Source organism: Corvus moneduloides, chromosome 1, assembly GCF_009650955.1.
Source record: "Corvus moneduloides isolate bCorMon1 chromosome 1, bCorMon1.pri, whole genome shotgun sequence".
Classification (NCBI taxonomy): Eukaryota; Metazoa; Chordata; class Aves; order Passeriformes; family Corvidae; genus Corvus; species Corvus moneduloides.
In genome coordinates, this window is record NC_045476.1 from 44,916,988 (window position 1) to 44,944,560 (window position 27,573).

Here is a 27,573-nt window from a genome sequence, read left to right on the forward strand (position 1 = left end):
AATCAGAAACTAAAAAGCTGTGAAATAACCAGACTCAAGGAAGACACAATTATCCATCAGAAAGTGACTTTGCTGTGGTTGTTCAGTGCTTTCAAAACAATCAAATTATACTAAGATTGGGGGGGGGGAATAAGTATGTTTCAGCCATACAGTAATTTTTAACCATAGTGATCTAATAAGCATATCAATAAGAAGTTGCCAGCAGCGAATTGTATAAGTGTCTTCAAAACCCCAGTAATTTAGCAATCAAAAAATGTTTAAAACACTATTTTTATAGGATGATCATGATTAGAAAATAAGGGATGCCTTTGAAGAATTATAAATGTCACGTTGTGAGTATCAAAGACAAAAAGAAAATGGAAATTTAGTGAGTATTTAAGAGATGTTCATTAGGCCTCTCTCCTGTCAAACAGGCTTTGTTGGGGAGTGCTGTTTCTCTCATTTGAAAACGAATGTGATTAAATTCTCACCTATGCCCCTCAGTGAAATGTGACTGCATGAAATCAGCAGAGGGCTGGTGCTGAGCAGCACTGGTGGCTCTGCAGCACTGTGGTTGCCCTGTGCAGGGTCCCTTCCTCCCAGACAGCTCAGCCATCACAATCCTTAATACCTGTAGGGGGGCTCTTCTCCATTTAAAAAAATGCAGTGTGAAATTACTGCTGCATGGCAGACCTGCTACCTGCTGTAAGCATTTGCATGTTTCTTATGGACAGCATGCAAAAAAGGATTCATTTTTACATTAATGGCCAAATTGTTCAGACTGCCAAAGGACTCGTTTGTCATAGCAAGCTAACTCCTAAGTAGTTCAGCCAGACAGTCACCTTCCAGAACGATATTCTGTAGGAATTAGTCAAGAAAAGCTTTATGTGCTGACCACTTTGCTCCCTTCCTCTTTGCACTCCATCAATATTGACATTACCTTTCATTTGCTCAGTTTGGGTAAAGAGCAAATTTCTCATACATAAAGTAAATCTTTAACCATGTGTAAAATGAAGGAGCAGCATATATCTCAGTTGTTTTAATTTTGTAGGCAACAGGGCTGTTTGCCAGCAGAGCTGTGCAGTGTGTGTCCAGCAAATTAGAATGCATAAAAATATGTCTTCCCCAGAGATGTCTGAAGGCTATCTCAACTTAGAGCAGGTTTTTGGTTGTGGGAAAGAAATAATATAATAGATGTGACTTTGACAAAATGATAGGTGACTGCACAGTGAAAAGTTCATGGGAATTAATGCCAAGTCTTCTGTAAAATCATCTAGTAACAGAAATGAGGTAAAACATTCTGCTCAGTGTGCTTCTCCTATTATTTCAGACTCGCAAAAGTGCTGATACAGGATTTAATTATCTATATACGGGTGTACAGAGAATAATTCTTATTTTATTTCAAAATTGCTTTTACTTTAATTTAACTATATACTTGTAATATGCTTGGTGTGATCCTTCCTTGTGGCAAAATAAAACAAATATTTGAATAATATTATTTCCTTTAAAACTTTATACTCTTTAACCTTATTTTTATCTATTTGTATTATTATTTCTCATCTCAGACCCCAAAAATTTAATGATCTCATGAAAAAATGTCATGGAATTTAAATTCCAGACTGATCCTCCTGCTGTGATATACCTCCCACTGGGAATATGAGATAACTAGAATTAGAACCATGTAAATCTTTCAGGCAACACAGGTTACCTCAGAAAGTTTAAAATATAGTTTGGATTTGATATGCTTGTTGAGATAGTCTCATTTTAGTCTAGGAAAGATATTGTAGTCTCTTTACACTGAAGAGATGGTGCTTTGTTTTAAAATGACAAGAACAGTTCTGCAATATTATTTGTATTATAGGAACAGGTATGGTATAGACAGGTAATAAGAACAATTACTCATTCCACAGGCTTCAAGTGAAAACTGTCAGATTTTTCAGAAATGTATTTTTAATAAGAAATTACTTTGATTCATGTAAATCTTTGTTTTTTACATCAGTTTATATTGGTTTATATTTCTATTGCTTGTGTTAGCATGTAAGATATATATATAAACTGTGTTACCTTCTGAGTTTCTGCTTCCTCGGTCACAATTGATTGCTGGAAAGTACAGTGTTCAATCAAACACTTCCAGGCTAAGAATATGGCTACATTATGTAGGCCAGGTTAACATTTTGATTCCTATATCCACCATCAAAAGCCTAGGCCCAGCAAGCCAGATTGTAACACTTATGTAGGAGTTAAATGTATTTTTATTTTAAACTGAGCCAATTTGGTTTTTAGGACCCACCGGCAGTTCTTGCAGTTCAGTGTAATATCTGACCACTCTCTCTGTCAAAAGTTCATGGGCTTAATTAATGTGTTTACATCTCCATGAGTGATTGATATACCCATGTGGGGATATCATGGGCAAAGTAACATCACACACAACGCTGAGTCTATATGAGAGTGGCATTTTAATGTTAGAGTTAGCTTGGTCACTTCACACAAGCAGTAATATAGATAGAAATGAAATGTTGTTAGCTGCTTCTGAAGTTAAAATTGCTTGCCAGGGGATGTAAATAACTGGTAAATACTTCTGGTATAAAGGAAAAGATGCTATCCTCGTCAAACCCCATTGTCTGCAGTAAAAGCATGCACTCCAAGTATATATTTGGCATGTTCTTTATTAATAGTGTGCTCTAAATCTCTTTAATGCTGATTAGTTTATGCTCTCTTGTCCAGATGTTTGTAAGACCATAATGAACCTCGAAGTATGATTTATGTAAATGTATTGGACTGAAAATACTACTCTTCTTAGGACTTTAGAATACATTCAATAAGAAGTGAGTCAACATGTGCAAGTCATTATTTACGGTGTTCTCAAGCGATCCATGAAATCCCTTCACTGGATTTGTAGAAGCATGGTCACTGTCTTAAGACTTGCAGCCTATAGAGAAGAACTTGACATCTGTTATCCATTAAAGTGGAAGTTGAGAAGGCATCTGGAACTCCACGCATGATAAGGGGTAAAGATTTCAGTTGGACAACACTCCTAAAAAGGATATTAGAATATCAACTTCCAAGGGGCGGGAACAAACCCCTAAACCAAACCCAGCTTTACATAAATAGCAGGACTTCTTTGAAAACTTCTTGTGCATTTTTCTTGTTTTCCACTTTCTTTTTTAAAGTTTAGTGACATCTACCCATAAGTGTCACAAAAATCATCCTATGAGACGAGAAAAAATTATGAAAGATCATGCACAATATAAAGTCCTATATTAGTAAATTTTAACTGGAATTTTTGGGGGTATTCTAGTCACATTAGGATAACTTTTAATCCTTCCTTTTGCAAGATAAACATAATTTATTTGCTAAATTAAAAGACCTCCTGAATATCCTTGTCAGAATGATACTATGAGTCTTACTCGAGCAAATGTCCTTTGCATTCACTGAAATACTATTGCAGTATTTTGATAATCCTTGCTTCAGTAAATTCCTTGTACTCCTTGTACTTAAGTAGATTTGATTTTCACCTAATTTCAAAATGGAATAACGTAAATAAAGGAATAGGCATTTCTCTAGCTTGCCAAATTCTATCTGTATGACTAAATCAACAAAATTTGTCAGCAGCTTTCACTTCTTAAAATAACTATGAATTGTAATTATGTGCATAATTTCATCTTTGCAGATTTCTGCAATTAAGATGCTATTTCAATATTTTGGATCCACTCCTAAATGTTTAAAATTTTTTTTTTTACTCATCAGGGAGTAAAATTCTCTATTTTCCTGCATTAAATCTATGTCAGTAAGTCCACTAGGTTGCTTCTTGGGTAACAAAGCACTAAGTTTTTCCCTTTTCTAAACAAAGTAAAATCAATGCCTGAGAGAAGACCTTTGATTAAGCCAAATTTCCTGCCTAGATAGAATAATTGATGTATTCAGTAAGGAAGAAGTACAAACTCAAGGAAAATTTTTTCAGAGGGTTTCTACCATCAAAGAACTTCTTTTTTTTTAAATGATCCATTAATGACTGTTTTTTATTTGAGCTTCAGACACCTGAGAAGTGTATTTATAGACCATTAAACCACTTGTGATTTTTTTTGCTTTTTAGTACTGATGCAGGACAGAAGTCTTTAAAACTGTGAGAGACTAATTTCAAATTCCCCTTACAGCATTTGTTATTTTGCAGAAAATGTTTCGCTCAGTTATTGCTTGAAACACCTGTTATTTTGTTTTTATAAGTCATTTAAATTATCAACTGAGAGCTTAGTTTAAAGAAAAAAAAATAGGTGTTCCAAAATGGAGGCATATTTGTGTGTGAATTTTCAAGGAAACATGTGCCTTATCTTTGTGAAAGCAAATTATTGTGCTCTACCAGATATTCAGTGTCAAATACCTCCAACTTCTTTATATGATAAATGAAAGTTCTTTAAAGAAAAATGTCTTTATATTTAGAGGTGAAGGTTGTTAATGATATTGATATCTTCTTGGTCAGGCAAGTCGTTCTGGCATTACATGAAATACATGTTGATATAGAATCATCCGACAATATAGTCACTACTGTGTCTGAGTAATAATCAAAAAGGAAGTGAAAATGTGATTTAAGATAACTTTTGTGCTTGAAACACACAAAAATACATAAAAGGTTTGGGGGAGAGTTTTTATTTTTTTCTATTAATCGCAATGTTAATGTTTTCTCAAAGTGGAGTTCCTGTATTTTATATTTTTCTGTGGACAAAATAGTTAGCAGCATTTTCGATTCTGCCACTGCGATATTCCTTCCCCGAACAGTGAAGATAAACATGTGATGCAAGTATCTCCTGTTGTACAAATGTATGTATGTATGTTTTAAGTCTATGGTCAAAAGTTTTCCATCGAAAATAGAAAATTGTTCTTTAGTCTTTGTTTTCTTCGCTGTTGAATGCTTACAGCCCTAGGCTTCTGTGAAGATTGCTTTCTAGCAAATTCCTTTGTCTCGTTCCATGCCATTTTGGTGTTGGCTTTTTTACTTCTGTTCCTGAAGCAGCTGTCTCTTCATGCTAGATAACCCTCATATCCTTAGCTTCTTAAAATCTCTCCATAAAGCCTGCTTCTCTTAAATAGCCTTCCAGATTTTTTCCTCTGTACTCCTCACAGCACACCTACTTCCACATTTTCTAAATATTCTCAGATGGCAGCATAAATCCTACAAAAGCTTCTAAACAAGCTTGATAATATAGACTAAGTTGTGTGAATTAAGGTTAAACCTGTTAGAGCAATGGTTTCTTTTTCCATGGTGCTGCAGATGTACATTCATGTGGAGTAGCAGTATTTTGATAATTCCAATTGTATCGTGCATACATGCAGGGAAATTCTTTGAATAAAAAGGCTGTCTTCCCTTAGCTCTAGATGCGTTTATTCAGACGTCATACAATTCGTGTATAGGTACGCAGATTTTGTGCAAAAAAAAGTAGGTTTCGTGCAATTTTGTCCAGAAACTCAAGGTCCACGAAGTCCAGTGAGTATGTCCCTTAAAATGAGCAAGGAGATCCCTCTGTCATCAAGAGGTGAAGTGACTCACTGCTTCTGGAGTACTGGGACGAAAAAAGAAGGAAACCACTTTGTTCAACAGCTGGTACGGAAAGAGGCTGATGTTGCAAACTACACTATTAACCATGTTTTGTTTACAGTTGCAATATCGTAGTCAATACTTCAGTCTAAAAAATCAGGAAATAAATATTATGAGTATTACTACTACTGCTATAATGGCCGTTTGAAAACTTTTCCTAAATGTGGTTAGCAGGTTAGGGGTATTCAAATATAGAAGAGTTAATTCTTGCTGTCATGTATGTGGATAGGAGTGCTCGAAGTAAAACAGCGAGTTAGAGAGGAAACCTGGCAAGTGAATCCATTAATATAAAACCAGACCAAAATATAGTTATTTAAAATAACAACAAATGGTATTTTCTTAATGCAGGTAAACAATTTAATAGTTCACAGAGTAGGCAGTGAGGTGTGACCTTGACAGACAGATTCACAAATGGAGCAGTTGTATAAAATTTGCTATAACTTTTTTTCACAGAGGTTTTAGCATCAACAGAGTACATGTCCAAAATGCTAAAAGTGGAGGTGAAAATCACTGCCAGTTGTTCAAAACTGCCTTCCTTGCACAACAAACTGCATGGAGGAGGCAGTAAAAATTTTTCTGTAATATTAAAGCATTAAGGTGTGTGTGCATGCACATGTCTGTGTTTAACTGCGTATAAAATAATGCAGCATCCTAGATTGTGCAGCTGGAGTTGGCATTCTTAAAACAAATGGCTTGATGCTAAGGACCAATAGAGCTCTTTGTCATAGGCATTTACTAAAGTGAATTTGTAGCTAATCAATTTTTCTGTGAACTTCTCTGAAAGATTTATGTTCAGAACTCATAGTAGTAATTGCAAACCAAACCTGAGGCTTTTCACCTTGAATTTTATAGAATTTATTTCATCTGGCGGATTTGGATTTCAATCCAGTCATGTTTAAAGGGAGAGGGAGAGCAAACTGAGAAAATGATGAAGGACTTTCGGCTTTCAGTCACCTCTTAGAGCAATTGTACCCAAGAAAAACATACTTGGTTAAGCGATTTAAGAGTGATTACCTGATCTTCTTTTCTTATCATGTAGGTGAAAAAATCTCTGACCCCAAGCATCCCTTATATTCCTATAATTCTATTATTGTAGAGGTCTGTTCCAAATTTGTAAGAGACCTCATGTATAGCTGCCATAACTGATGAAAATAGTTTCCAGAATATCTCTTTGACTGTTTAGACATTCTGCTCTGGAGTAGATATTGCATTAAAACCCATCACTTTTGGCTGAAATTCTGTAAATACAATTTGCAAGATTTTATTATCATTATCTGATCTACAGGAATGAAAGATTTTTCATAGAAATTGTCATATTGCTCATGCAAGCCAATTTGTGTTCCACGCATGAAAAGTGATAAAATTATTTCCAAAACAGATAAGTATATTGCACAGGAATCAATGAATTTGTAAGATACCTGCACAGTAAGTTGAACTGCTGGCTTTCCAGTTTGGTACTCCAGATACAAAGTTGTCTACATCATACATGAATCAATGGTTTATGCAACCCAGTACATGAAACATTGACCTAGAATTTTCCTCTGCTCCCTTTTTCCTGGTGAAGAGGCAGTTGGTATGAAAGGATTATCTGTGCATGAAGCTCAAGCTGGTTGGCCATTGGTCCCAACAGAACCCTTGTGTAAACAACATGAACAGACAAGTGGACAAAAAAGTGCAGGTCTGGAATTCAGGGTAAATTGAGTGAGAATTTTGCAAATTTGACAGGTGATTTAACAGCAGCTGCTGATACTGGTGATACAAGCCACTGCAGTGCAAGACGTTGGTCATAAAGCAGCAGCCTGTGAATTACTGTGAGCAGTTAGGCTGGAGAAAGCGAATCTGAAAGGAAAAAGCATTAAAGGCATTAAAGTTCAAAGGGGAAAGAAGCAGTGTATATCTAGAAAAGATTAATGGAATTCTTTTAAAGGCTGGGTAGATAAACTTTTGTGCTAAATATGTTTCCAGTTTATAAGAGCGTTGCTGAGATATTTTTCATAATTTCCAAAACTCATTTGATCTACTGTATCTTTTGCAAATATTACCCCTTCGAAGCTTCAAACAGCAAAAAAATATTTACCATTTTTTCCCCTCCATCATGCATGCAGATTGGTTTTTTATTGTCTGGATGCTGGCATTATTTCTTTTCCTTTTTTAGAAAAAAAATATTGTTGAAGTATTTGTTTTGGAGAAAAACTCCACATATAAAGAACTACATGGACTATGCTAACAGGTATGAGAAAATATATTTCAGAAGAGGCTGGTCACAATTTAGGCCTAAGGGTACTGTCATACTCTCTTAAATTCAACTGGTTAGTTCCAGTAATTAATAATCTGGCATACAAAAATATATGAAAAGATAAAAATACACTATTTCTGTGGAAGGGATCTTTGGCGAAATCCCATTTTTGAGACTTTTTCGTAGATCTGCTGTTACAAGAATGATTTATCTTCTTCGGTTTTTTTTGGAGCTACTTACAGAAAAGTTCTGTAAGTCTTAACCTGCATTTGAACAAACTAGCAGAGTAACCAGAGCTCTATACTGCAAACACAGCCTGTAGTGGTTGGGGAGTGCAAGCACTCCTAGTGGTTGCTTTGGAGAGAACTGGATTATGTCATGTCTTAGACCAGTATTACCAGTTGCAAACTTAATAGAATCACTGCAGTAACCTATCATGCTACATGAGCAAAAGTGAGATAATAAAAAATACTTGTCTAGTTTTAGTGATTACTGCTGATAAGAATTAAGGAATGGCTTAGGTCATGAAACGCATTCAGAGGATAACTTGGCAGCCAGAGATACGGCGTAATCAGCTCATGAAAGACTTTCACTTATGCAATGAAATGGGAAGCCTGGGTCTTTTTTTCTTATAAACTATGTCTTTGAGAGAGATATTCTAGATAGGTGTCCTCTACATAGCCAAGGAAATTAATTGCAAAGATTTTTTTTTAAGACACCAATTACCTGAATATTTTGCTAAAACTTGCTCTTTCTGGGATGTCAATTGTTATGTGACATTTTTTCAGTATCCCTGTAGAGCAAAGAGGCTTGCTTTATCAGACTCATCTTGTCTGCCACTGTGGCAGCTGCATATTTGGCCTGATTAAAAATATTAATAAATTTAGATGAAAGAATTGATAAACAGCTATCCATCTGCAGATTTCTTGGCATTAGGCGCAGATAGGTTAGATCTGCAATTCCCCTGTCCACATTGTCAATCCTTTTTAATTCTGCCCTATCTGCTGACATTTGAAACAGCTGTTACAGCCCGAAGTCACAAAAAGAAAGATGTTACAAAACATGGATTCTTTCCAGTGCAATCATATTTATGTTTGTGGAATTAATGAAAAACTTAAGTCTGCAGAGAGGTCATTGATCAGTTGACTAAGTTGTGATTAACATGTTAGAAAAACCTCCTTGGTAGCTCTCAAGTCTGTGCACTGAATGATTTAAAGCTATGACTGTTTCCTGAGAGGGAAAAGTTCCATTCACAATCTTGTAACAAAGTTAGCAATGTAAACTGTGATGAAAACTATTTAACAGAAGAAGTTGGAAGGCTGAAATCAGTATTCACGATTTTCCCGAGGCTGGGCAAGTTCTCCAAGATCCCATCTAGGAGAGTGTGTTAGAAGAAATTCCACGTGCAGTGACAATCTTACCTAATAGGGGGCTGGACTGTTGGTTACTGTGGGCTGTGTCTTTAGGTCATGAAAGAGCAGAGACTAGAAGGCATTTCAGTCCAGATCATCTTTTCTGGCATCACTAAGTTCTGTTGTCAATGAAGTGTAAGAGGTTACAGCCGAATGAAGACAATGGAGAAGATTACTTATTGAAATGGACAGTAAGTGAACTTTAAGTGGTTGCTTGCTTGCTTATTATATGAGGATTTTTTATTGGGTTTTCCATAAGTAGAAAAGTAGTCAGACAACATAAAAAGGCACACAAAAATATATAAAAAATGTTTGGGGGGAAAAATCCCCCACGCCTAGAATTTATTTCCCTTAAAAAAATAAAAATTAAAATTACAGTTAGAAAGAAAGGTAGCCATGCTGGTTGTTTGCTTTAAGGATTCCACTTTCTACCCTTACCTAATTTCAAGCTGTCTTTGCAAGTGCTATAGATAGTTAGCAACTTCTAACTGCCCCTTAAGCCCTTCACCTTTTAGGGTTATGTTTTTAATATTGTTTTATCTTTTGAGGTCTGCTTGTATTAAAAAGGACTGAATGCTTTGCTCTCATATCTAATGGCAGCTGTACTCTTCCTCAATGACATTTTTGCCTAGCATGTAAAACTGGGAAGTCTATTCTTCTTTGTACTGTATTTCTAGGGATTCTCGTAACATCTCAAAGCTTCATCTTCTACTGCATGCTGTAGCATTTGAAGTGTTGAAATATAATCTCTACCTTACTTTACAAACACGTGTAAACTAAGGATAGAAGGAGTGAAGGGATTTGGGGCTTTTTTTGATGGGAATTGAATTGTGTCTAGGTTGTCACACTGTTTACCTGCTGAAACTTCACCAAAATTTCCTATGAAAAATGTCTGAAAGCAATAAGAACAAGTTTATAAAAACATAATTTTGGAGCACTGTTTGTCCCCTCTGAGTTGTGATGTTTATGACTGACTTATGAACTCTCTATTCCTGCAGAATTTTATTGATGATACAGAACACTCTTTCCACATTGAATGAGTTGTCATGTCTACCCTGATCTTCAGCTGTTTCGTTAGCACAATTCATTTTAGGAATAGTGATTATTCAAGTGTTTATTCAGAATTATTTCCTGCCATGGGAGTGACAGGGGGAAGTGTTTTCTGTTTTATACGTTTGTGAAAAATGCACAATCTTTAAAAATCTTGGTTTCACTATTACCTGGACATGCAAGGTGTCAGATATCTCTGTGCTATACAGTAAATAGACTTGGGAAGCACAGTATAGTATCTTTCCACAAAAACTGATGGAAGGCTTATTTTCAAGCCAAATGCCTCAAAATCTTTCAATTTTCCAAATTACTGGTAAAGGTTTTGTTTTAATGCTATATATTGTAAATACAATATATTTGGGGTTCACTAGTATAATTATACTTTGTGAGGGAGAGGAGAGAATGTGTAGCCTTTCAGAGAAGAGCGAGTCAGTGAGGTTTTTGCTAATGGTTGTATGGTAGTGGAAGCCAGGAGTTGTTGCTTTGAGCATTTTCCCACCTTCTTGTTTTCCATTTCACAAAAATCTTACAGCTGTACAAGCATATGCATTTTTCTCAGGATCATGGATTAAGGGATGTGTTGATCTATAGATTCACTTGGTCTACAGTTCAGAGGCTCTGAGAGGGAGGAACCAGTGTTCTCTTTTCTGATCAACTTACAGTCTTTCCCACTCACCAAAAAAAAAAATTCTAAGTCTGTAAATCTGTATCTTCTGAGGCTGTAGCTGAATTGCCACTGTAAACAATTGGCTTACAAGGTCACAACTGATGCAGGTTTTCTGAGAGTGAGGTAAGTAAGCCCTCTACCTGCCTGCCAAATGACTAATGCACAAGCATTACTTAAGGAAACTTGGTGTGTAAATGTTGGCCAAATTCTTTGCATTCCAAATTAATAATTTCTAGTTTTCATAAATTGAAACACTGGAATTATTCCAAAGGTTGAAACCTCCATTTCATAGTGTGCATTGAAATTTCAGGGACTGGCATATCTGAATTTTTGTTTCAGAAAAGCAGTACTGTTATCTCTCACAACCTCCACTAAGTCTTTAAATATGTTGTGTGATGCAGAGTGATCCTAAGTAAACCTATTTGTGATTTTGTTTGTATGGAATGGTAGCAACCTTAGGAGCTCAGGGACACATCTAATATAGTATATCAGTGCTAAAGCGATGCTTAAATGTCCTTGTACTGGATATTGCAGAAGCTGAAGGGTGTTCAGAAGTTTGTTGCTGCATCTGCTCTTATTCTACTACTGCAGTCATACTACAACTTCTAACCAAGGTTTTTGAAAGCTAATATGAAAAACTAAGGCCTTAATTCCATATTTTTCATCCAAATCACTTTTTTAAGTGCAGCTGGTTTCTTCTGAAAAATTAAAAAAACTTCTTGCATTTTTTTAAATTATTTGCTACATACTAAGTAGGAGTAAGCAAGAGGAGGTAAAATACACTCTACATTATAAAAAAAACCCCCATCCCTCCAGTAATCCCTCAGACCTTACACATATTTATTCTGGGTTATTGTTTTTAATTGTATTATTCAGTTGCTGATATTTTTCCCTGTTCTCTGTGTATTCTGCTCTCCAGTAGGACTTTGAACTGGATTTCTTGACATAAGATCTGATGTCATTGTAGAAATGCTAAAAATGCTACTTTTTATGAAAGAAAAGTGGATTTTAAAGAAAAGTCAATACTAAACTGAGTGAAGGTGTGGCTGTGGAAGGATGATCTGATTGTTGCAGTTGTGTAATCCTTCAAATTTACATGCTCATTAACAATATTTATATGCCTAAAGGCTGTTGAGGCAGGCAGATTGCGCCTATTCACCTAGACACTGTGTAAACATGAATATGAAAAATACAGTTATTCATAAAATAGCTACAAATGAGGGCAATTTTCAAATATCTGGTCTTGTATTGGTGCCTTCATGGACTCTTATTCATACATTTTTCTTTGTTATAGTGTACATGACAGAGAGATATGACAATGGAAAATATTACACTGCTAAAGAAAACTTCTGTTTTCTCTTTTCTGAGAGCTAATGCTGGGTCTGAATGATGTCAGATCTAGTGATGTCTGAATAACGATCATGTACAAGAAAGGAAAAAGTTTTAACAGAGGGAGGTGGGGTATGATCTTGTAAGTTGTGTAGTATTTACAGCCACGTTTAGCAGGGAAGCCGAAACCATTTTTGTTGCTACTGTGTCATGTTGTTAGGGAAAGAACTGCATACAAAGAAAATTGTGGCACGTGAAGAGAATGACAAATTAGGTTTGCCAAAGAAATTAATCAAAAACTGTAATTATGGTTATTAATACCTTTTGCTGCTTGGGAAAAAAAAAAAAGTGAACAGAACTAGCAGAGTTTGCAATTACTATCAGTCCTGCTCCTGTTGCATAAGACTGTTTTCTTCAAATATCCCTCCATGATATTTGTTCTTAAGAGATTGTAGCTCTCACTTTGCCTATGACTGATTTCCCAAGAACCACACTTTTACAACGTAATTACCTTCACTCAACATGACAGAACTTCTGTCTTTGCAAGTATTGGACCAAACCTTCCAACAAATTAGCTATGTCATTATGTGTATTAATATATGTCACTTCTAGTTTTCCAGATAACATAGGCATTTAATATTAGCCTTACAAGAGGATTTATAAGAAAAGGACAAAGCAGAGCAAGAATTAAATACCTCATCTAGAGCCTTCACATGTTTGTTATAGCTAGTCTTGTGCTGCCATTTTGCTACTAATTTCCATTAATATGCAGCTACTCTCTTCTACTGTCACTGCAAACTAAGAGCAGTTATTTCCTTTAAGGTCTATTCTGCTAGCTTTGTATCCTAAAATATAAACCCATCATTGTTTTGTGTGTAATTGGTTAAATCAAATAATATATTTGATTCTGTAAGCTTTGAAAGTAGGAGTGATATCTATGAATGGTGCCACTAGGAAATACTTTTTGATTTTTGCTGTTCTCTTGTGTGCAGAAGACTTTATATAATTCATGAGAACAGCTTTGGGCTAGGAAAACATCACGTCTTGCATTTTGCTTCTGTGGAGAGCTTGCTTGATAAAATTATTGTATTGGCTAGATAAACATCCCAAACTGCAAAGCACTAATAATCTCTCTGCTGGATATGTGTGGATGGTGTCAGGGAGCACTACTGGAAGAGACAAAAAGGGTTGTTTCAGTCCCTTCTGACAAAGACAACATTTGATGAAAGGTAACTCATTAAATTGTCGAAGTAGACAGGTTTGTGTTGGTCTTTGCCTTATCCCAGTACCATTTATCCAGCCTTACTGTGGTTTACTAAACATGTTTCTTCTGCCAGCTAATGTATTTAGACTGATAGTTCAGTTGGTAGCAGTCTGCCTGGAGGCAAAGACTGACACATGATAGCCAACGTAAATGGCTAGTGTTGCACAAAATGATTATTTTATTAAAAAAGTAAGAAAAAGCAACCCAAAACTTGTGAATCATACCAAGAACTGTGACGACAACAAGTTATTTAGAAATTGTAGTCTGTATTGTCTGTGAAAGCCTCTGTAAACATCATTCAATGTTTTTAACTGTAATGATGACACAGGGTGTTTCATAAGCCCTTTGTTTCAGTCCTAGGCCTGAAGCGACCTGTGGTGGGTTGGAGAGGGGAAGGAGCAGAGGGGATGCAGGCAGTAGTAAAATAATTTATTTCAGGTTATGGACCCTGGTGGAGATGTAAGAACAAGTTAAATAGATGGTCATAGTAACTGCAGCTGTGAATAGTAAAAGATCCTTCCAGAGACTCTCTGAAAATTGCAAAAGGTTTTCTTTTCCCAGGCACTCAGCTGGATGCTACTCTTGTAGCAAGAGTACTCTTGTCAATTTACAAAACATATTATCAACAATATGTGATCAGTCAAGGGAAAAATTCCTTGTAAAAACATTGGACTGAAGAAGGCTAATAAAAATCTAAATGGGATACAGAAAAATAAAAACAATTATTTACTCCAAAGATTAAGGAATGGTAGTAATACTACCATCACATGTTCTGTTCTCTCCTCAATTTCTTGTGAAATTTGTTCTTCCAAATGTGGGCATTTGGTATCCCAGCTACTTAAGGAAGAGCAGGTGTTTGTAAGAAAGTCATTGCTGATCAGTCTGTGGAACACATCCCCTACAGGCTCTACTTACAGTGCACTGCAAGACAGACGTCTGAAAGAATGTCTTCTCACTGCTCTCCCTGCCTTGTTTCCACTGAGAAAAGTTATACAGTTGTGATGCTGATAAAGCAAGTGCCAATTCCTGTGGTAGACACAACTTCAGTTATTGCCAAAATCAGATTTACTAGTTCAGTGCTCTCCAGTAAAAGAAGTAAGCTGCTGCAAAGGGAATAACTTTAATTATTCCTGGATTCATGACAGGAGAATGCCATGAGGTATTACACTTACATGAGCAGTCAGAAGTTAGAGTTCTCAGAAATTCTGAGTTATATTCCAGTTATTTTAATTTATTTCTAGGGGTTCTATGACTATAAATCTATTTTGAAACTTGGCATTTAGATGGAGCTTTTAAAGAGGACATTCAACTTGCTTAAAATGCAAAAAAAAATCAACTGCCTGCTTAAAATGGAGAGCAGTCCTATGCAATCTGCAGTGCAGTTCACTCATTCTGTCCTTGTTCCATTTGATTAATGAAAACAATGTATTTTCTCTTCTTCTGCTAGTGATTAATACTTCTCCATTCTTCTTTGTTTTTGGTGGCAGATTGCTGGGGAGAGATTTCACTGTAAATTGTTTTTGATATCAAGTTTTAAATAGGCTTTGCCAACCTGCTTATTTTGTGAAAAATGTTTCTCAGTTTCTAGCAGTGTATAGCCCAGACAGTGCCTACTTTGTGTCTCTGTTAAAGAGAAGGGGAGTTTAGGAGAGGCCTTTCAAAGCTCTACACAAATCACTACAGCTGACAGTGCAAAGTGAAAGAGAACAGCTTGTCTGCTGCTTCCTTCCCCACGTCTACATGGTAGGTGTGTGGGGCAGTATGAGTAGCAGGCAGAAACTAAAACACAGTTACTTACTGGCCTTGGTAAGAACAATTTCTTCTCCTGGGTACATGGTTTGAGTTAAAGCTCTAATGAGTGTTGGGGTGCTAAAGTAATCCTTTGAAGCCACTGCTGTTACTGACACAGACAAAAGTTGCTCCCTGAATTCTCCTTGGGGAAACAGTGTCTCCAGTTCTGACTGGATATAACTCATGCCACCTGGACCTTGGCACTGATGCAGGCCCTATTTTTAAACAGTATGTTGGACTACTGTCTGTGCTGGTGATTCACACTGTGCCAAGGATGTTCCTGGATACAGGAATGCAACCATCCCTTTCCACAGGCATAACTGTCTCTGGATGACTTCTGGACAAAGCTGAATCTCCCAGATATCCCTGGGCAGTCTGGTATTCAATACAAGCCAAGGAGCAACAGGCAGTTCATGTGCAGATGACCTGCTTTGGAGGAACAGAGAGGATGATAATATAGATGGGGACTGCTGTGCACGTGTTGGCCTCCATGTTGCAGAAAGATACATTCAAGTCAAATTCATTTTATTGGAAAATAGCTTACAAAACCTTTTCCTTGTTGGGCTTTTAGCTTTTTCAGTTTTTTCAATTCTTTGGTTTTTACTGGTGATAAACTCAGCTGATGCTCAATTTCTACTCATGCACTAAGATTAGCTATGAGTATGTTTTTTATTATGTTTACATAAAAGTTGGCAAATGCATGCTGAGGCATGCAGATGTAAAACTGGTGGAGGTTTGTCAGCGTAGCCTCAAGCATGAGACACCTGTATATAGGATAATACAGCTGCCTTCTATACATGTGATCCAACCACCATGTACATGCTTTATTCCTTTAAAAGCAACCTCCAAAATAAAAATGTAACTATCAAAATTGTCTAACGCTGTCTTATGTATAACCTCCAAGTCAGAGTCAAAATACAAAGTGTGGTTTTTTTATCAGGAACCTTAATCTGCAAAAATCCTCTTTGCATTTGAGTGTGAACTCCACCCCTTAAGCAAACACTTTGTCCTGGTTTCAAATCAGATTTTCACTATAGAGTTCCCATTAATTAAATTGTGGGAGTAGTTTCAGCCAGCAGCTCCTTGCATGGGTACCCTTTCACTTGTAGCTGGTGAAAGGTGATGTTCTTCTGCCTGGCTGAGGAAAAATCTATACAATCATAAGGACAGCTCAGTGTCCAAACTCAGTCATCACCAAGAGTCCCTTAAATGATTTAAAAAATATATGGTTTCTTCTCATAATTTCCTTACCTTCCAGTCATGTTTTTCTCTGCTACATTTGCCTAAGAAGCCAAAACTCAGACATGGTGTGACATTGCCCTACCTACTTCCTTCTCTTTCCACAGGCCTTTTACCCCCCAGCTGTTGCTGCCAGCTCTGTTCAATTAACCTCAACGGGAATGCAGTTGTCCCTCTGTGGTTCATCCTGTTCAGGATTAATGAACTGTGCTTTAAACCAAGAGAACTGCTGGTAAAAATTAGGTATAATTTCATTAGAAAATTATGTACTCCTAATTAATGAAGGAGGTCATCTGAGGACTTGACAGAATTGAGTTTAACGGGAGGAAAATACTCACAGATCAAATATATGAAGTTTGCTACTTCCTTTTAATCATCTCTCTCTCTGTGGACACCTTTTGTCACCAAATGTCCTGTTTTCTGTCTCCCTGCCATCAGATCACTACCAAGGCATGTTGCTGGGAAGCATGGAGTAGAGGCAGCAGTAAAATTAAGTCAGTTGTTGTGTGGCCAGTTGTTTCTTCATCTTCTGTTTCTGAGTGATGAACACTGTGTATAATATGATTTATTTAAGTGTTACAATGCACAGACTGGTCAAAATACTGAGTTCATTGCTTCTCCGGTTACAATCCAAGAAAATTCCTGGTATTTGCCATTCACGCTGATCCTGGGAAAGTTTGCAGTCCTTCAGCTTCTCAGTAATGCTTGTTTGGTACATTCGAGCAAAAGCTTGGGCAGTAACTTAGACTTGTTCAGCCTCTCACTTTCTGGATATTAAAAGTAATTTTGATAGACACCTAGACAAAGAAAATTAACAAGGAGCTTGACCAAGAAATTACTGACAAGCCAGGGTAGTGACAAGGGGAGACAACACAGGTAAATAACTGTTTAAAAAACAGGCTTAAAAAAACAAGTTCAAAAAAGACAGCTCATCAAGAATTTTCAAATACTGTTTCTGGCTGGTCATACACAGCTTTGTTTATTACTTCAGAGCTCTTGACTCTTCTGTTATGGCACAGTATTTAGTAATCATGCTGTAGGAGATCAGGTGAACAGCACGGTTTCCAATGTTTCATATTGTGTCATTGAAGGAGACCATAAAGTGATGAATTGCACAGTTGTCAATCAGATATTTTGGTCTTTTATGCCAAAAAAACCCTGTGATGTTTGGTACTTATGTCTCTAAATCATGCCGTTGTAATATTTTTTTCTTAGAAAAAATTTATATGGGTCCTTCTAAGTTCTAAAAATATACTTCTATCTCTCCAAGTAAATGTATCCATTATGGGAAGGATATATCTATAAAAAATAGATTGAATCCAGGTCTTGGATGTAAAACTAAGTCTAATGACTGGATTTTTGATGATATGATACCAAAATAATTTTCTGTACAATATATTGTAAAGGGCCAAATATCCACCAATCACAAAACATGCAAGTTTGTATTCTGCACATGTGAAGGATAAGGAGTTGATACGTTTGAGTCAAAGTTCCTCACAGTGTTTTGTTTAAGTGCTGGAGCCAGTCAATGTGCTAGCACACACACTTATGTTTCAGCATATGAGAGCATAAAATTAGCCAAGCACAAAAATATCTGTTAGCCGTCGTTTTATGGGGGATGGTACTTTGGTTCTGGTGTACTCCACTGTTATAGGTTCTAAAGAAATTAAGTGTTATCTTCAAATGTAATTACCACAGAAGTCATGGAAAATAGGATTTTCAAAGCAGTCCAGGGAAACTGAGGACCCAGTTCTTAGTAGTCAGGAACATAATATACCGAGTCCCAGTTCCAGCCTTGAACATGCCAGTATCAAGGGAGCATTCTGTTACTTGTCACAGGTTTGTTGTAAGCTAGCCAGCTGATGAGGTTTCTGCAATACTAAGTGGTCTTATATAGTGAAATGTTTCATATCAAGTTCTGTTTGTCATGAGAAAGAATGTGGTTTTTAGCTTCTGTGGGGGCAAAGTTGTTGGGTTTTGTTTGGTTGTTTGGTTGTTTATTTTTTTCCTGAACAGCATTATGGGCCAAATGCTCGATCCTTTTATGTCAAAGGCGAAGTTTGATTGAAGTGAGACCAGAATGTATGGGTATGTGCTAAATCAGATATTTTTAAACGCATGCCACTTGAGATTGTGGAGGAAAAAACATGCTCATAAATACTTGTGATTTGTTTGAAGTCAGAGTACATTTCTCTCTGTGGGTCTATTTATAGCTTCAGGATAAGAAATTCTTAGGCTTAGTAGCAGGAACTGATGAGTGAGACTTTCACATACTCAGAAGAAAAGCATGAGTTGTAATTTTCTGTTTCTTCAGACTAAAGAAAATTCATGAGTCTTGTAGATGGGACATAAAATTAATCCTGCTTACTCAGGAGAACCTTAATCACAATGCAGTTTTCTACTTGAACCATGGTATCTGTAGTACTCAAAGAAGTCAATTCTCACAGAATATTTTTTCGTCTGTTGTTGTCTCTTGTTAAAATAGACCTTTGATTTTTCCAGTGACCAGGATTAGATTGTAATGTAATATTTTTATATTTTTAGTTTTTATTCTGTTGCTATATTAAGACCAGAAACACAAATGGATTCCTGTGAATCCTGAAGTGTTCCCTTTTTTTTTTTTGCTGCTGGAGTCCAGTTCTATACAATATCAGCAATCAACTTCTATACCAAAGCCAAGCAGTGACAGTTGCAATAATGAATATTTGCTGCAGGCCACTGGTATGAAAATAGCACAGTGCTACAAGCCTGCGTCACCAGAAACAAATCTTCCATTTGTCTGTGGCTGAATTTCCAGCTCAATTTTAGAACATTTATCATTGAAATAGCTCTTATAACACTGTCATAATATAGTGTTAAGGAATGCTGATTCAGTTTACAAGGCGTGAACTCAAATGCCTTCCTACTTCTTTTTGGTGTGTTTTTTCTTAATTTTTTTAAATCCCTTATACCTTTAATGCTGTACCCTGTATTTAGGGCACTGAACTGTGGACAGGCAGCAACATTGTAATATATTCGAAGTGACCCATGCTGGTTAGGTTAGAAGTTCTTGCAAGGAAGGGAATTGGATTGCCTCTTTGTAAACTTACTTGACATCTTTTAGAATGTTTTATCCTTAATCTCTGCTGAAAATTCTCAACTTCATATGAGGACAAGCAGCTTTGCATCTTTGAATGCGTCATGGCTTTTACGTGGTGAACTTCAATGGCTTTCTATGTATGTTTTAATGTTATTAATGTATTTGCATTAGTAGAATATAAAGTGTATTCATATAGGGCACCTTTTAAAAATGCAGAATATATGCACTGAACTTTGATTATTTTTTGAGATGAAGGATATGCTGATGACATTTACAATTTTTAATTTTTATATACTATGCTGCTTTTATTCATGCATCTCAAAATATCCAAAATAGCTATCATAATTGATTGTATTTTCTTTTCACTTTAAAATAATTACATGGTGAAATATTAGATCAGCATAGATACAGAAAGTCAGATACTTGAAAAATAATATAATCTGCTGTTATTTAAGCTTTTTAAGCTTTTTTTTTTTCTTTCATTCATTGCCTCAGGTTTTGCTATGGAAAATAAAGAAATTATGATCTATATTTTGCTTAGGGCTAAATACTGACCATTACACTGCAAAGCTGGCAATGGTGATTGATGTACATATCCAATTTCTTGCAAGATTAGAATGAGCACCAACTTTGCCATCAATCCTGAGAGAACGTTAATGTCCCTTTCCCCTTGCTGGGCCATCTGCCCTTTGCCTTCCATTTCACTGAGAGTGCATTGGCTAAGCCTACTACTGTACAGTAGTACCAGGATGCAGAAACTGATGTTTTAAAAGCAGTGTTAATGCTTTTAAAGTAACGGGGTTTGGGCTGGGATTGGGTTTTGAGGAAAATAATTTCACTGCAGCAATTTTTGACTGACTGACAGCAAACATTTAATGGAATTCTCTGGGATGGGAAAGGAGTGATTAGCTTACTCTTCAGTTTTGTCGACAGATCTTCAAGGGCTTTATTTATTCATCAGTTTCCCAACAAATGGCTTAATATTTCAAAATATATATTTTTTGGAAACATTACTTTTTAAAAAAATCATAAGGAGACACTATTCAGCAAGGTAACACCATTCCTTCTGGACCGATATTTGACATCTCCAGTACCTTCAGGATACAGCCACTTTCAGGCTCACTTGCAGTAAAAAAAAAGCAAACTGTGATTTGACCTTGAGTGGAACTTTATTTTTTGCTACATGCTTTAATGCCTGTCAATACATAGAATATTCACATGAAAAACTCTGCTTTCTTGGGTTTATGAATTATAATTTTTAAAAACCGTCTGGGCGAGTATGTAGAAACATTACAAAATACACAATATATAGAACTTAATAGAGCTTAAAGGGTCGTATTCCCACTGACTGAAAGGGAATCATATTTGTGTAGATATTTGTTCAGCCAGCTTCAAGTCCTCCAGTAGGAAATATTTTTGGATCTGTGTAGGTAGGCTATTTCCAGGCTTCATAAACTTTAATATTAGAAAGAATTTCCTCATATCTAATTTAAATCTCTCTTGATGTAATCCAGTAGTCCTTGTTCTAGTAGGAGGGATCAAGGAGAAGAGTACATTCTCTTATTTTTAGCTACCTTCTACAGATATGACAAACGTTGTCAGTGCTTGCCCTTTTTCTTCCATACTCACAATTCATGTTTACCAAACATCTAATTTATTTTGGCTCCCTCCATCACAAACCCCGTCTTGTTGCTTTGCATTCGTATTGCTTCTGGATTAACAGCAAAGCAAGTAAATTTGGGGGTTTTTTTGACATTGCTGTCTCCAGGATGGACACAGGGCTTCCAGAGCTGATTAGAGGAGGAAGAAATATTTCCTAAATCTTTTGCTTTGCACTTTCAGTGTGGTGGGGACATATTTTATAACACATTGTTAGAAGGGATCTGTGTTCATCTTGTCTGTTACTGAAAGATTTTTCTGAAAACCAAGCAAATAAACAAAGAAAACAATCAAAATGAAATAAACAATAAAAGCTCCCCAAAAGCAGTACTGGGGCTGTTGTTCATAATTCTGTTTTAATAGATCAGATTAAACCTACTGAGTGTGGATTCCTGCAATTGTCTTTACTGAAAAACATCTAATTTTCTAGACTGTTTCTTCAATGCATTAAAATTGTTTTGATTCAGGTCTCTCAGTGTGTTTTCATTGCTTCCAGTTTGATATTGCATGCTAAGCTACTGGGAATGTTCTCCGTTAACAAAGTTTTTTACCAGTACTAGTCTGCACCACACCACTGTGGTGCCAGTTAGTTGTGTCCCTTCTGCATCAGAGCACATACTTAGCTCTCTAAGTTACAGAATTGTTATTTTGTCTATTCTAATAGGCAGCAATTAAATAAAGGACAGTACAGGTAGAACATCACTAACACCAAGGGATGTGTGAAAACAAAATGAGCTATGCTGGAAAGTACCCAAATCCAGGCATATCTCAGCAAAGCAACTAAGATTTCTTTTGGGGAAAGCTACTACTCAGTAGGCTTAATATGATCAAATACTGTGCTGCAAAGGCAGAACAACTTCTGTCCTTTGTCTCCGTCTCATGTCCCCTTCCTGCCATCTTCTTCACTGCCTCAGTGCTGGATCTTGCTGTCCTCCACCCTGCTAAGTACTTAACAACCACATGATACTGCCATATCCAAACATCATGTATAAATTATTCAAACTACAATATCATTGTGTATTTTTTCTCTCTTTGGTTTGGAACTACTGAAAAAGCACAAGTTCTTCGGTGCAAGAACTAGGTTACCAGATTTGGGTATATATCTTGCTTGTAGTCTTTCCAAAAATACTACTGATATGAAGAATGAAAATCTTATTAGTGTTTGTTTAGGTCTCAGATATGGAATGTTGTATATTTAGTTACTGTTATTAGTATGTATCATTATTATGCAATAATGGATAATAATGTGTATGTGTATTAATAATTACCTTCATTTTTTTAGTGTTAGTGTTGGGAAAAATCAAGTGAAGTATCAATTTAATTTTTAATTATTTTTTTTACCAGCTATAAAGGACAGACAATTATTTTCATTTTAGTTTTATTAGTACAAGATGTTAAAACTTTAGCTTGGCTAGCCAATCAGCATAAGTATTGTGTGTTACTATGACTGTTTATTCATCTGAAGTGGTGTGTATAAATTTTAACTGCCAATTGTGCTGGTCATTTACATTACTTCTTTTATTGCACTGTTCTTCTGTTGTACAGTACAGTCTTAATGACATTTCTATTCACTTTATGAGTTCAGTGTTAGCAGACTGCAGGAGACAACACACGGCGTTTCAATACATGGGAGTACTGTATTTTGTAACCACACAAAATACAAAGAATAAGGTCAGGTTTAGTTCATTACCATTAGCCATCACCAGCACAATCTGTCTCTCTGTGTCATCACAGCACTGGGATGTAAACAAGCAAACACAAAAGGTTACACAATTTTTTTTGTTTTCATTTGTTTCCATCTCCTCTCTTTGCCCACAGATGCTAACACAGGGACACCAGCAATATCAACGACGACAACAGTGGAAATCCGGAAGAGCAGTGTTATGACAACTGAGATCACCTCTAAAGTGGAGAAAATCCCCACAACAGCCACTAGCAGCAGCACTTGCCCTTCCGTTGAGACTGAGGAAGAAAAAGCAAAAAGACTGCTGTACTGTTCACTATGCAAAGTCGCTGTCAACTCTGCCTCACAGCTGGAGGCGCACAACAGTGGTGAGATGGAGCAGTGCTTGCTTGCTTCCTTTTTTTTTCTTCTGTCTCAAGAGCGCTGCAATTATCTTCCCCTGAATAGATTAGGTCTCTTACAGCAGGGGACAAAGAGGTGGCAGAAAACTGGCAATTACATGGAATTCATTAACTATTAAAGTATAAAAATGACAGGGAAAGAGGCTTTCAGAAAAGGGAAAGAAGGGAATTTATTGGAGGCAAGTTGCATACTTTCTTACACTTTAGCTTTTGCAGCTTCAAAACCTTATCGAGCTAAATGACAGCTCTGCTTCATTATCTTTGGTGTTCACAGTTTGCATAGTTTTGCTTGTGCCAGCTAGCAAACTGAGTGTGAATGTCATTAGATTTGTTTGAAATCTAACAAATTAAGGCTGAAAGAGGGAGCATCAGTCAGTCAGAGTTCAATGATGGGAGTTAGAGTTCTTAGCTCCATATTGTCTGCTAATAAATAACTTGCTAAAATTATGTCTTTTCTCTTTGTTTTCATCAACTGATAGCAGCTGCTGCATGAGAGTTAAATGATAATTGCCTACCTCCATCTTTCTTAAACTTTTTCTTGTCATTAGAGCTAGTAGCATCAGTAATTTCCAGTAGTAGAGAGCCACTATTCACAGTCACTCATGTTATTGATTGGCTCTGTGGTAGGTGGGGTTAAAAGATCTGGGGATTTGATATGGTGGCAGTAACCTATAGCTATCCTACAGAAAGTTCCTGATTTTGAATGTGAGGGACTACCTGTTACCAAGGGTAAGTAGAGTTAAGAGACAGAAAGAGAACCTTAATTTTGAAATGCAGAGACAGTGATAATATTCCTGGAGCAAAATGATCAACGGCTTTATGATGCAATGAAAAAATAAATAACTTTGTCATATCTATAGACTTCAAATTAGAATGGAAATTATAACTGGTTGGCATTCATGCGAAAAAAAATTCCATCAGTTTTGCATGCTGTTTACTATATGCCAGAGCTTCAACTGGTGAAAGTTCAACTTCATAAAGGTGTGACCTTTTAAACTATTTAACTTCATATGAAGGTTAGACTAAATATTCTGATTGGGCTGAGAGCCAAAACACTATTCTGAATATTTAAACACAACCCCCCAAGTTTTTGCTGCCTGTGCTGATAAACTGTGTGTGTGCTCACACACACATGCATGTTTTTACAAGTCTCTGTGTGGATGCATACAGCAATTAGCAGTGGAATGGTGCTTCTGTACACAGTAGTTAGTCCATTATCATCACAGACTACCTGTGTGGGAGGCAACAGTGTAAGAAATTGCTCAGTCTGAATAAAAATGCAACAACAGAACATCATTGTTCTTTATCCACCCTTTATTAAAAAAAAATAAAGCAAGTGCATTTTTCTCACATCAGTGTTTCTCACATGTTTTGGTTTCCATCCAGGACATTAATGATCCATAGGTTGCTGCCAGGAACCTCTGCCACTTTCTGGTTTGGAGAGTAATTAGTTAATTACAGATTTAATTGTAAGCTACCTAGACATACTGTTTATCAGTCTGTTCAGGAGGACTACAAATCAAAGGCAACTACATCTTTAATAGCTAAATTACTTTTCTTTTGCAACTACAATTCAGGTCTTATTAGCAGCAGGAGTTAATGAGAAAAGTCACACCCATTTAACTTCACATCAGGGTATCTGGTTGTGCCACTACTTTCTGGTGTGGCTGCTTTGTGCATTACCTATAGGTATGTAAGTTAGTAACTAAACATCAGGTGTGAAGTAGTGTTACATTAGTATGGCTCTGATACAGACCAACACAGTCCTATTCCAAAGATAGCACATCACACCAAGCTGAGGCTCACATGATTTTATTTTAAAAAGAAAATAAAACAATGAATGCAACCCAATTGCCAAAGTTGTTTCTGTTTCCCATTTCTATTGTCTCCAGGGACTAAGCACAAAACTATGCTGGAAGCTCGGAATGGAAGTGGAACCATAAAAGCCTTTCCCCGGGCAGGCGTAAAAGGCAAAGGACCTGTGAATAAAGGAAACACAGGCCTTCAGAACAAAACATTTCACTGTGAAATATGTGATGTGCATGTAAACTCCGAGACACAACTGAAACAGGTACTCAGCTGGCTTGCAGAGTGAGAATCCTTGGCTGTTCTTTGTTTGCATGGTGGTGAAGTACCAACACAGCACATGTCAACATAACAGTTTGTGTCCAAATGGAACTTACAGATTTGTCCATTGTACTTGGCTGCCATGCTGTATGTTTTGTTTTGATTAGGATTTTCCCTTGCATGGAATATGCTTTCTCAAAAGCTCTCAGTTGTACATCTTTATTAAAGAGTTAGAGAAGGTGTAAGCTGCAACAGGTTACAACTGTCTTTAGACTGCTAGAATTGTCATGGGCTAATAAATGCTGCCATTTCATGTACTGCATGATATTTGCCTTGACAAAGATGTGAAGGTGGATGCAGCCAGTACTTTTAAAGAACACTAAGTAATGTTCTTAGTTGTTCTTAATGTTCTTAGCAATGGAGAGGATTTCTAATATTTTTTATCAACGTTTCACTCTGAGAAGCATGACCTCCAAATTGCAATTACACTAAGTTATGTTCAGTCATTCTTCAGATGATCATAGCTTTCTGAAAAACACTTAGTTTAATTCCATATGCCTTTTGGAATTAAATACTTGTTAAGGAACTTTACAAGAATGAAGATAAATTCAATAATGGACAATAGCAATACCCATTCTTCTGGTTTCATGAAACAAAAAGTTCTATGTCTTTTTATTGTGATAATTCTCTTGAAAATGAAAATCAAAGTAAAAATAAAGTTCTGAAAAAGATCCCTTACTTCTAATACTACAAGATAATCCGTGTAGAAAGATGCTTATAAAACCTCAAGATCCTATGAAAAAGATAATGGATTTTGTGCATTTTTTTCACTGTTACTTAGTTTTATATGTAACCATCTCACAAGGATCTCCAGGCAGCATAGCAATTTAATCAATTTTGTGACCTTATTTTCTTCCTCAAATAGGGGATACTTTACTATCTAATATTCTTGAAAACTTTCTATCAGAAGTGGATTGAATTTGATGGGTGCTTTATAGAGTTAGGGAGGAGTTTTTCAAAGGCTTCTATCTTTAAACTGACCAAGTCCTGCTGAAGTTAGAAAAGGTGGGAAAATTTTTTTAACCGTAGTGGAAGCAGAGTTGAACTTAGGACTGATGAAAATTACAGTCCCAATATGTGGTGCACAAAGGATTGTTCAAATTGCAAGAGACCCTATTCCCTTTCATTATGGAATTAGTCAAAGTAATGCTGTTGTAGAGCAAAAGCCTTTAGTATTAGAGGAGTGACCTTGTGTAAAACAGAACCTGAAGCGATCTGTTGTGGAACCATCACCCTCTGTTTTCTTCCCCCCCTCCCCCCCCCCCCCCCCCCCCCCCAAATTTTTTTAACAGCACATAAGCAGTAGAAGGCACAAAGACAGAGCTGCTGGGAAGCCACCTAAACCTAAATACAGCCCTTACAACAAACTCCAAAAGGGAACACATCCTCTAGGGGTAAGAAAATCACCTTTTTATTTGACTTTTATTTTAATCCTCATGAAAAGGATTTTTAGAAAATGTAAGTGGAAAAATGTTTAGAAGTAGAGTAATGGTGTAAGCTATTGGAGTATCAAGTATATGAAGGAGCCAGTGGAAGCCCAAAAGGGATTTTTTTATATAATTTAAGGGGTGTTTACTACAACCTGTGGACCCTTGCTTTTGTAGCTACTCTGAATAACCTCAGAAAAGAAGCTTGTTGCAATGGTCATTAGAGAGCAAGAGATGGAAAAAACATCCAGATGTCAAACGGGATTTTTCCAGTTTTCACCAAGGACAATAGTGATGAAATAACAAAATAAAACTCTATAAAATACAAACCATTCATTCTATCCTCATTTAGAGAATTGTGGAGATAACAAGTGAAACAATTAAAAAAATCTGTCTCTTCTTTCATTTGACTGTTTCAGGACGGGTCTGGTCACATTTTTGACTGCCAGGATAAACTATCTGAAAGACAGCTCCTACTAGCTCTGAAAACTGAAAAAAGGTTTACTTTTTAATTAAAAAAAGCCCTCTAGGATGCTGCCATTAGTTAAGAATCAGCTTATATTGTGGATGGGATAGTGAAACATCTGACATTTATCTTCTCCATCAGTTAAACTGCATGAATGTTTTATCTGCTGCTTT

At 36.4% G+C, this 27,573-nt stretch overlaps 1 protein-coding gene across 3 annotated transcripts in view; it reads left to right on the plus strand.

Annotated features, from left to right (window-relative positions):
- The window catches only part of ZNF385D (zinc finger protein 385D), a 428,747-nt gene that overhangs the window by 391,726 nt on the left and 9,448 nt on the right, over nucleotides 1–27,573 (plus strand). For all 3 annotated transcript variants that reach the window (XM_032108248.1, XM_032108256.1, XM_032108266.1), the window contains 3 exons: nucleotides 23,114–23,347; nucleotides 25,273–25,451; nucleotides 26,800–26,901. In XM_032108248.1, coding sequence (XP_031964139.1) covers nucleotides 23,114–23,347; nucleotides 25,273–25,451; nucleotides 26,800–26,901 — 515 coding nt within the window. The remainder of the gene's footprint in view (nucleotides 1–23,113; nucleotides 23,348–25,272; nucleotides 25,452–26,799; nucleotides 26,902–27,573) is intronic.